Source organism: Notamacropus eugenii, chromosome 6 (assembly GCF_028372415.1).
Source record: "Notamacropus eugenii isolate mMacEug1 chromosome 6, mMacEug1.pri_v2, whole genome shotgun sequence".
NCBI classification, from domain to species: domain Eukaryota; kingdom Metazoa; phylum Chordata; class Mammalia; order Diprotodontia; family Macropodidae; genus Notamacropus; species Notamacropus eugenii.
This window is the reverse complement of record NC_092877.1, coordinates 296,692,261-296,703,392: the sequence shown is the minus strand read 5'-3', so window position 1 is coordinate 296,703,392 and position 11,132 is coordinate 296,692,261. Positions and strand designations below refer to the sequence as shown.

Below are 11,132 nucleotides of genomic sequence, written 5' to 3'. Positions count from 1 at the left end.
TATTGTTGTTTTCAGTCAACATAAAAATAAATCACCTTTATTTAGAAAAAAGGATATAAAAATCTATGCAAAGTTAAATGAGACATTGACCAAACTAGAAGTTAAGGGAATAATGTATGGAAAAAATTTAAAGTAGTTAGGGAAAATGTCCTGTTGATGTACAACATGTATCATTGAATTCTTCACTAGATCAATTAACATGTTTAAAAGGTTCAGATGTTTGGTTCCTATGAAATAGATTAATTAAGAAAGAATGAGCATAAAAATTTCTGTGAAGATTATGCCGTGTATTTTGAATGCTGAAGAATAGCAGACTCAATGTTTGTTTTGATTTTTCAAGAAATGCTTCCTGGAGCCAACAAAATGGTGTTTTTGAAGATGATAATAACTGGTAATAAAACATGATGTTTCCTATATGACTTTGAAATATGATATGAGAGTGTAGTGGGAAAATAGGATGCTCACCAGACCCAGCAGCATACATATCAAAATCAAAAGTGAAGGCAAAATTAATTTCTTTAAAATCAATGGAGTTCTTATAGAACTCATACTTCTAGGTCTTATGGAACTGCAAAGACTTTGAGAGATTCTTGATCTTTGGCTTCTTTAAAATGATTTTGAGAGATTCTTGGTGATTGACTTCTTTACCACTGGTAGATAGGTTCAGCTTAGATAGGAACTTTGAAGCCCTTGAAAGTTTCTTGGTGAGAAGTTTCTTTACCACGATAGCATTTTTTAGTTTTTATATTTTTTATAAAGTGTTTCTTGAACAAGACTGTTAGTATGCAGCTTGATCTAGTTTCATTATTTATGAGAGAATTGCTCCTTGTTTATTGTAGATTTTTTGTAAAAACTAAACTAAGCTTCAAAGACAGAAGATTTTAAGGATGTTTGAAAGATTGTGCTGCAGGCTGTGAAGGCAGTTTCAAAGTTGTTTTTTGCTTTATCAGGGTTGTTGGAATATGTGTTTGTTCCCTCCAAAGTAACTACTTTGAAGTGAACAACAAATTATTTGGATTTATAAATTCTGATATTTAGAAAAACAACAAAAATCTCATTGCTTTGTAGTTATTATATATCTCTATGTTTGGGTTTCTGTGAGAAAGTGAGTGTGTGTGGGTATGTGTGTGTAAGGAAGAATTTTTCAAACAAGGGGTTTTTAAGTATCTTCATGTAAATACCATAGAAGAAAGAATGAACAATTACTAATCAAGGTTATTCATGCTACAGCTTGAATCCAAATCAAATGTATAAGTAGAATTCTAGGTCAGAGTCCACAGAAATAGAAGAGGTGTTCATCACATTCATTGTTAGACTCTGATGGCTTCTTACTCTTGCCCTCTCTTGGCTGGACACTGACTTACCTTAACCCCCATTACCCTCCCTCCACTCCCTCCCAACCTCCCCAGCTTGAGAGAAAACTGAAATCTTCCATTTGTATTGTTAGCCTTGTTCCCTCTTTCCCAAGGGTGGTGGGCCACTCCTGGGGCAGATACCCTGATACATCCTAAGGACTCCTAGTACTTGCTATCTGCCTCACAGGTGAATGGCTCTTTCTATCCACCCTGCACCTGAACCCATTGTCTTTCCCTACTAGTAATGTAAGTTCTTTGAGAGGAGCTGTTTTTTCTGTTTTGTACTCCTTTTGTTTAGCACAGTACTTGGCACGTAATAAGCACTTAATAAATGTTCATTCGTTCATTCATTCACCATTTTTAATACGGACAAGTACAGATATGCCAGAATATCTAGGAGTAGGTAGTGGGTCCCTGCTGTCCCTCTTTGGGTTTTTAGCTGTCTGTTAGCAGTGTTAGTGTATGCTAACAAGAAAATACATCTAGGAGCTAGAGAAGAACTCATCATGTGCTGGCCCATGGCGGGGAGGCAGTCAGAATGAAATGCAGACAGTGTATAGTACTGTTCTTTTCCTGATCTATGCCAGGTAAACTTTATTCTAGTTGCCTTTGTTGAAGTGTTGGTAATAGACAGTATATCTTGTACCTCTATGTCATATAATAACAGTTTTCTCCCCTCTTGGTCTTCTACTAGCTTTTATAGCCACTTATCCTTGAGGTTATGGCTCTTAGCAGTACATACTGCACTTATTTATCAAGTAATTCTCACCATTACTTGTGTCCCTTATTCCCTGATCAGTACTTGTGTCTACTGCCATGGATAATCTTAAGCAAGCATGAGACTCTTGCTTGGGGTTGAACTTTGTACTGCCAAAGCTCCTCTTGGAGTTGGGTAGGTTATTAGTATCTAATAGAAAGAGGATACAGAATTTTCTGCCCAGAGCTACCATTTTAAATTGCTTTATTTTTGTTGCTAACGTCATGACTGATAAATCATTTTCATGATCGTAGAAGTCTATTTACTTAATTTATCTCATCTGCTTTTGTATATTATCAGTTTTTATGTCCAGTTTTAGTATTTAGTGAAGATTTTTTCTGTTGCATAGAAGATAAAGAAGTTGTTTTGGTATATATATATTTCTTTTTTTCTTTTTTCTATAGGTCTGCTTCTCCAGCAGGGCAGCGTCATTCTCCCTTATCTTCCAGGCATCACTCATCTTCATCACAATCAGGGTCATCCATTCAAAGACATTCTCCTTCTCCTCGGCGAAAGCGAACTCCTTCCCCAGCCTACCAGAGGACAGCATCTCCCCCAGTAAGGCGCTCTCCTTCTCCATACCCACCACGGTCCTCATCTTCTCCTCAGAGAAAAAGAAGTCCATCACGGCATCGATCTCCAGTACGTGAAAAAGCAAGGCATGATCATGAGCGGACCTCGCAGTCACATGATCGACGCCACGAAAGGAGGGAGGGTAAGCACATTTCTAGGATTTTTTTTAATGTAGTTCCTAGTTTGTAGCTATAAAGTTTATTTATAACAAATTACATTGAATCTCCAAATTGTTTTGTTGTAACAGAGCCCTTATACTGTTTGTAGTAAGTTTTCTGCAGTGTACTCAGGCTTTGTCCCGCTACTGTATCATTTGGGTTGAGAAAGTATGATGTTCAGCCTATAGCAGCTAGGCCCACAGAGATAAGTGATTTGTCCAACCAAATTTTTTTTGGTCTTCACAAAGCTGAGCTTTAACCTCAGTTTCTTGGACTCCAAATCCAGTATTCTTCCCACAGATCTTATCAAGTAAGTGTAGCTTTTCCATTCCTTATCCAACTTTGTTTCCTGTCCTCCTTTATATTATTTTTTCATTTCATCTCCTTAAAGTGATTCCAGGCTGTCAGGCAGCCATGTATCCTCAGAACTCAACTGGTTCTGCTAACTCTTTTATTCTCTCCTATATATCTGTCAAAGGTCTAGGTCTTGAGACAGTGGGAGAACTCTAGGGTTTTTCCAGCTGTATTATCAATGTATTACTTCTATACCAGACACCTTCCCCTTAAAAATTACTCGTTTTTGGAAGCTGTTTACTTTTTATCAAATTATTTTTATCAATGAGATATTTGTAAAAGTGCTTAACATAGCATCTGGCGCGTAGTAGGTATGATATACTTATTCCCTTGCTCATATACAGAGATGACATTAACAAATACTAAGGTCTGCTACCTGTCTTCATTATAGCAAGAGACTTGCTTTTAAATAAGACTTTAATAAATAAGGTGAGCATCTAATCAAGTTGTTTAAAAAGAATACTACCTTTACTTCTCTGAAAAATTAGAGAATGTTGTCATTATAGAGCATTGCAGAAGGTTTGATGCATGTTGGATAGGATATCTTCAGATACTTCAGAACTAGAGGAACATGAGAGTGGCTTTATGCCAGGCAGAATGCCCTGTTCTTTTAATAAGTCTTGAAAAAGAGAAACTCGTATTAGAGAAGGGAGATCATTTATTAAAATAGAAATAGTTGGTAGGTGAAATAAAAATTTACTTGGTTTTGCCTTTGGACCTAAGTGGATATTATGAAAGAGCAGGCCTTTGGAGATTAGGGAATTCTGATAAAGGAAAAAAATTAACCCTTTTCATCCCCCTTCCAAGATTTCATTCATGTCTGCTGCCCCTCCTATCCAGATGAAACTCTTCTTTCTATACTGAATGTTAACCAGCTGTAAACTTAAGGCATCCCTCTGAAGACTTGGAGTTTGTTTTTTGTATTTCAGGTCTGTTAGCACATTCAAGCAACCTACCCCATTGCTCATTATTAATTCTCAATCTTAGACCTTTATAAAGACTAATTTTATGTTTGTGTGTAGTCCACATTTTGGCTGCTCAGGAATATATCTTTTATTTACAGCACTGTTTGGAAATGATGCACTTGCAGTTTTTTTTAATAGAACTCTAAAGAGTTGCCTCTAGAATATGCAGTACATACCATTTATGAAAGTGAATTGTATTTTGAAGTATTTTTATATAGTTTCTACCTCACTGGAAATACTTGATAAAATTGATGGAGTAAATGAATTTGATTTTCAAAATTCCTTTATAGAGCCTAGAGGCAAAAGGGATAATAGAGAAAAAGAAACTAGAGAAGAACGAGAGTATGACCAGGACCAGAACTCTTCTAGAGACCATAGAGATGACAGAGAATCTCGAGAGGTCCGAGATCGGAGAGAAACCAGGGACACTAGAGACCGAAGGGAATTAAAAGACTCCAGAGATGCCCGAGACTCCAGGGATACAAGAGATTACAATAGAGATAATAAAGATAACCGTGACCAGAGGGACTCACGTTCTACAAGAGATACCCATGATTATAGAGACCGTGAAAATAGAGATACTCACCGAAAGGAAGATACTTACCAAGAAGACTCTCGAAGTTATGGAAGAAATCATGGTAGAGAAGAGAGTTCTCGAACTGAAACAAGGAATGAGTCTAGAAATGAATCTCGAAATGAAAGTAGGAGTGACCGGACGGGCAGGAGTAGAGGCAGAGGTCCAGATTTGCCTGAAAAAGGTACTATTTTGATCTTATTTTATCTTATTCATCTTATTTGTTTATTTAGCTATCTTATTTATTTGAAAATAGTATTTCATCTAGTGTCTTTTCTAAATATAAATTTCTTATAAATGCCACATTTTTGTTATTGTGATTTTCTGATCATTGTTGTAGCATTATACCACTACAGTGTGTTGTTAAAAAAATGACTGATACTTCCTCCCCACCCCCCAAATGAACCAACCAAGACTTGATCAGTTCCATTTTATTGTATTCGTTAGAAAGTCATCAGTCATGATTAGTTAGAAGTGTCAAAGGCAATGTCAGGAAGACATATGCATACAAATGCACACATACACACCCAGATTAATCAAGAGGAAATGAAATCTCTAATAGAAAAATTTAATATAACTGGAATTTAAAGTCATTGTGGTTAAAGTGGTACTAAAAGAAATGAATGAATATTTATACCTTCCTAAGGTATCATCCTAAGGTATGATTCCTAAATCATCAAACTATCTAAATTCCTGTGCCTTTTTTCCCCCAGGATTGCATCTACTTCCTTCCCTCCTTTCCTTCTGTACTCATTGTCCCCCAGAATCTTCTACTGAACTCCAACTTTCCATTTACCATGATTTCCTCAACTTTTAAAAGTATGAGATCTGGATTAGTCAATGCCCTCCCCTTCCCCCCTTCCCACCACTTCTTTTCTTTTTTTTCTTCATCAAATGCTGTGCTGTAGAATGCTCACCAGCATTCTTGACACAGACACCCAGGTTTTGCCTTCTACTACCCTTGGTGTATGTACATTCCTAACATTCTATACTTTTTCTAACCCCTAAACTGACCCCAAACATGAACCAAAACACTGATATTCAGCTGAATATGTTCCTTCCCTAGAAGTCTGTCTCCACATTGGCCTATAGTTACACTGTCTTGCACAGTGTATGCTTAATAGTCAGCCTAATAAAGGGTCCTTTCTCCTGGCCCTCAAATCTTCCTGCTTGTTTATCTGTTTCTCCTGATTTGAGGACCATTTCCTTAAGAAATTCTTCCTACCCTTCAACCAACTAACTTTTTTTTTCCCTTTTCAATACATATGGGGTTTGTGTGGGGAGAGGGTAGATCAAGATTTCAGTGGCACACATATACAGTGGGCATATATATATATATATATATACACACATATATACATATGTGTATGTATGTATCTGTGTATCTATCTATACACTCATACACACACACATAACCACATAAACACACATATATGGATACAAATGTATGTGGTTAGAGCTTAAAACTGAACTTAAGACTTTGGGATACGCATATATTAATTTTTTATTGTGTTTAATAGCAACAGTATCATACTTTAAGGTTTGTAATGCTTTACAAATATCTCATTTTATTCTCATATCTGGGAAGCGGGCACTATTAATACCAATCAACCAGTGAGGAAAATGAAGCATATATAACTTAAGTGACTGGCCCAGGCTCATACAGTCAGTGAATATCTGAGGCTGGATTTGAACTTAGTCTTCCTGACTCCAGGTCCAGCACTCTAACCTAGCCACTTCTACATCTATATTCTGTTGAAAAGCATTTATAATACACGTCATACAATTGAAGTTTATTAATTTGCAACATTAAATATTGATTGGGCTTTAAAAAACATCATTTTTACATGTAATATTTATAGTGTATATGTTTTTAAAAGACCAAAAAAACTTTTTAAATCAATAAATCCTTGTTGTATTATGTGTATTATAACTTTTTAAGTATAATGTAATTGGAATATTGATTTACATTTTTATTCAAAAATGAATTTATACTAGTTCTTATGCACATCTTAGTTAACCTTCCAACCACTGGGTTGCTTCTCTTCCTATCCCATCCTTGAATTTCTTTTATGTGTCCATTTACCTTTTGAAAAGAAGCAAGGTAACTTGTTGTGGTTCTCTTTGTCTCCTGGTCTCAGACCTTGCCTCCTTACTCCCTGCCATCCCACATCCTTTTTACTTCCTGTACCATAATGTGGACCTTGAGTAAAAAAGACTCTCGCAGTTCTCTAGTATTTAAGATTTCCCAGGATGCTACCATTGTAAATTGTAGGGCAAGGTAACTAGTTTTTTAAATTCTCTAATTTCTTTATATAGTAGGTGCAACAATAATTATAGACTCTTCTGCTAAAGACATCGATGCTGGTTTATTTGTGACTAGAACATAGCAAATAATGTCCCCATCAGTGGCCAGAATTGTGACAGCGTTAACTTTTTGCAAGACTTTGAAATGGAAACAAGCAAAAAAGACTGCTTAGAGAAAACTTATGCATTTTAGTAAGAAAGTTACAACTCCATCTTTTCTAAGATTCTAAGATTCTTGTCTTGGTGTTATGTGATGGGTAATTACCAGGTGGCTAGCAACTCCCAAAGGTATGATTTTGACTTAAAGTTGATTACCTTAAAACATTTTTCACTTTTTCCTGAGTAGTAAATTACAAAGGACTGAAGGGAACTGGTAGAAATTGGCACACAGATTCTTGGAAATAAATCTAGAAAAGGTTTATAAAGATGACCTCATTTCAAAATTCTAGTGTCGAGAGATTTACTGATGACCTTGTTCATTGATGTGGTAGACCACTAAGTATCTGATATGGTACTTTGGACCCACATGATAACACAATAGGTACTTATGATTAACTGAAGGCCAAGTCAAGCAATATAATTTCCAGTCTTCTGCAGAGGGACTGGGAATTTCCCCTTGGTTGGTGAAAATTATGTGTTGGCTATTTGTTCTTGAGGAGCTAGCTGTTCCTGTACTACTCTTACTTTTATTCCCAGGAGTTAGGGACATTAAGTTTGCAATTGTTATTTTCTTTGAAAATGGAATTTTTGCCAGTATATGGTTTTTTTTCTTCCAAATTTATTAATTTATTTGTTTTCAGTTTTCGACATTCACTTCCATAAATTTTAAATTTTCTCCCTCTCCCTCCCCAAGATGGCATGCAATCTTATTTGGGCTCTTATACATACATTCCCATTAAACACATTTTCACATGAAAAAAATAAAACATAACAAAAGAGAAAATAGTCTGCTTCATTCTGTTTCGACTCCATAGTTCTTTCTCTGAATATGGGTAGTATTTTGCATCATGAGTCCTTTGGAAATGTTTTAGGTTCTTGCATTGCTGAGAAGGGCTAAATCCATCAAAATCATTCCTTGCACATTGTGACTGTTACTGTTTATAATGTTCTCCTGGTTCTGCTTGCTTCAGTCAGCATCAGTTCATATGAATCTTTCCAGGTTTTTCAGAAGTCTGACTGTCATTTCTTACAGCACAATAGTATTCCATTACATTCATATACCACAATTTGTTTAGCCATTCTCCAATTGATGGGCATCCCCTTGATTTCCAGTTCTTGGCCACCACAAAGAAAGCTCCTATAAATATTTTTGTTCATGTGGGTCCTTTTCCCATTTTTATGATCTCTTTGAGATACAGCCCTAGAAGTGGTGTGGCTGCGTCAAAGGGTATGCACCTTTTTATTGCCCTTTGGGCATAGTTCCAAACTGCTCTCCAGAATGATTGGATCAACTCACAACTCCACCATCAATGAATTAGTGCTCCAACTCTCCCACCTCATTTCCAGCTTTTATTATTTTCCTGTTTTGTCTTGTTAGCCAATTTGATAGGTATGATGTAGTACCTCAGAGTTGTTTTGATTTGCATCTATCTAATCAGTAGTGATTTAGAGCATTTTGTCATGACTATAGATAGCTTTAATTTCTTCCTCTGAATAATGCTTGCTTATATCCTTTGACCATTTATCAGTTGTATTCTTGTAAATTTAACTCAGTTCTCTATATGTTTTAGAAATGAGGCTTTTATCATAGTCACTAATTGTAAAAATTCGTTCCCAGTTTTCTGCTTTTCTCCTAATCTTGGTTGCATTGGGTTTGTTTGTGCAAAAACTTTTCAGTTTAATGTAATCAAAATTATCCATTTTGCATTTCATTATGTTCTCTCTTGTTTGGTCATAAATTCTTCCATTCTCCATAAATCTGACAAATAAACTGTTCCTTACTCCCTTAATTTATTTATAGTATCAACCTTTATTACCTAGATTGTATACTCATTTGGACTTAATTGTGGTACGTGGTGTCAAGTGTTGGTCTATGCCCAGTTTCTGCCACACTATTTTCCAGTTTTTCCAGCAGTTTTTGTTAAATAGTGAGTTCTTATCCCAGAAACTGGGGTCCTTGGATTTATCAAACAGTAGATTGCTATTCCAGTATATGTTTTTGAAGGTGTTTTGGAAAACCCAAGCTACCACATCTCTTAAACTTTCTTGGTTTGTTACCAGGAAATTGTTGATATATTGTTAGTAATATTCTTTGACACCATTAGGACTTTCTGATGCTGTCAGATTTTGCCATCCCTAAAAAAGGTAAGTAGAAAGACTTTTGAATGGTAGGCAGTTATAATTGAGTGGCCCTCAGATCTTTGCTACCACATTCTTTGAAGATTTTGTAGCACTAAGTCTTGCAGAATTGAGCAGAGAATACATGCTGTGATGATACTTTGGCTAAGCACTTTGAACTTTTATCAAGACTTCTTAGCTATAAATTGTATTCAGAACAAAGACATAGACATAATTTTTTCTTGTAGTATTCTTTTAAGTTACCATTGAGAGCAGGTGGCATTTATATTGTAACAAGAGAACTTGTTTTTTTAACTTCATAATTATGCAAACTTTATTTGTTTTTAGAGAGGGGAAAACACATTGATTTGATAAAATCTATCTGTGGTCCAGGATTGGGAATCAGGTCTTCTAATTCATATTCTATCTATTTAATGCCCTTTAGTTTTAAGTAGAGAAAACATTTTCTTGATGTTGCGATCAGAGGAGGGCAAACAAGATGGTGAAAAGACTTACATATCATCCAAAGTAGATTTAAAGAAATCTTTAGTCTTGTAAGGATCCTTGTGGATTTGGTAAACAGCATGATCACAGTCCTCACATACTTGAAGAGATATCAGATAGAGGGGAATTACGCTTGCCTAGCAAGTACAGGTATCCAAAAATAGTATGTCAGTGTAGTGATTTCCACATATTTGGAAGCTGGATGACTGCTTGTGTTGGTGGGAATTAATGCTTCAAATAGGGTCTGGACTGGATAATTGATTCCTCGTATCTCTTTCAATTGAGGTTTTATGATTTACTGGGGTGCTTTATGGTGCTCTTTGTGAAGATGATGTTTTCAAAACCCTACTAAACAAAATAACTTAGACATTTGTGTGAATATCTTTTGTTCAGGAAGTCGAGGAGCAAGAGGATCTCAAGTTGATGGGCATAGTAGTAGTGGAAACTACCATGAAAGCTGGGAATCTCGAAGTGGGTATCCTGAGAGAGACCGTTATGATGCTAGAGATCAACCTAGGGATTCATCCTTTGAAAGAAGACATGGAGAAAGGGACAGACGTGACAACAGAGAGAGAGGTATGAAAACTTGTACATATTAATGCATGCATATTAAAGGGTATATTAGGTACAAAAAGGAATTAGTGGCAGGTTTTGTTATTAATGAAAATTAACTGTTTAGAGGATTTTGCTTCTCACTAAGCACAGTAACATATGAATACATATGTCTAGAACATTCTCTAACATTGCTCCATGATATTTTCTGTCAGGGTAAAGAAAGAAATTATAATGGAAATAGTTGGCCACTGACATTCTCTCGATCTTGTGCAACTCTGGCAGCTTTCTTCCTTTTAGGGAAAACTGTCGTCTTTTTTTCTTCCTATTCCCAAACTTACTCTGCTTGCTCAAGCTTGTCAACTCCTGACCTCCAGCTCAGGTAGCCTGCCTGTCATGTTGTCCTTTTTTGGCCACCCTAAAAAACTGAAGCAGAACACTTTAGGCCTAGGCACAGGTAGATGAGGAAGCCAGTTTATGCTCTTTTATTGTCCTTTCCCTTTGTAGTAACCTTAAAGGGTCCTTAGGACATAAGTGGCCTTCGATGGGACATCTTGTCAAAGCCATCTACTATCTGTAGTGAGAGGTGATAGTACTGCCAGAGTAATAGTAATAATTATATTATATAAATATAATAAATACATTATTATATTTTGTTATAAGTTATATATGTAATTTATATGTATAAATTATATCATATTATATAAATAGAATAAATGTAAATAAATATGACAGTAATAATATTGCCAGAGATGG

General features: G+C 35.8%; 1 protein-coding gene across 14 annotated transcripts in view; it reads left to right on the top strand.

Moving 5' to 3' along the window:
- The window catches only part of ZC3H13 (zinc finger CCCH-type containing 13), an 85,984-nt gene that overhangs the window by 40,775 nt on the left and 34,077 nt on the right, over window positions 1–11,132 (top strand). For all 14 annotated transcript variants that reach the window (XM_072617211.1, XM_072617215.1, XM_072617214.1 and 11 more), the window contains 3 exons: window positions 2,517–2,827; window positions 4,453–4,920; window positions 10,218–10,400. In XM_072617211.1, coding sequence (XP_072473312.1) covers window positions 2,517–2,827; window positions 4,453–4,920; window positions 10,218–10,400 — 962 coding nt within the window. The remainder of the gene's footprint in view (window positions 1–2,516; window positions 2,828–4,452; window positions 4,921–10,217; window positions 10,401–11,132) is intronic.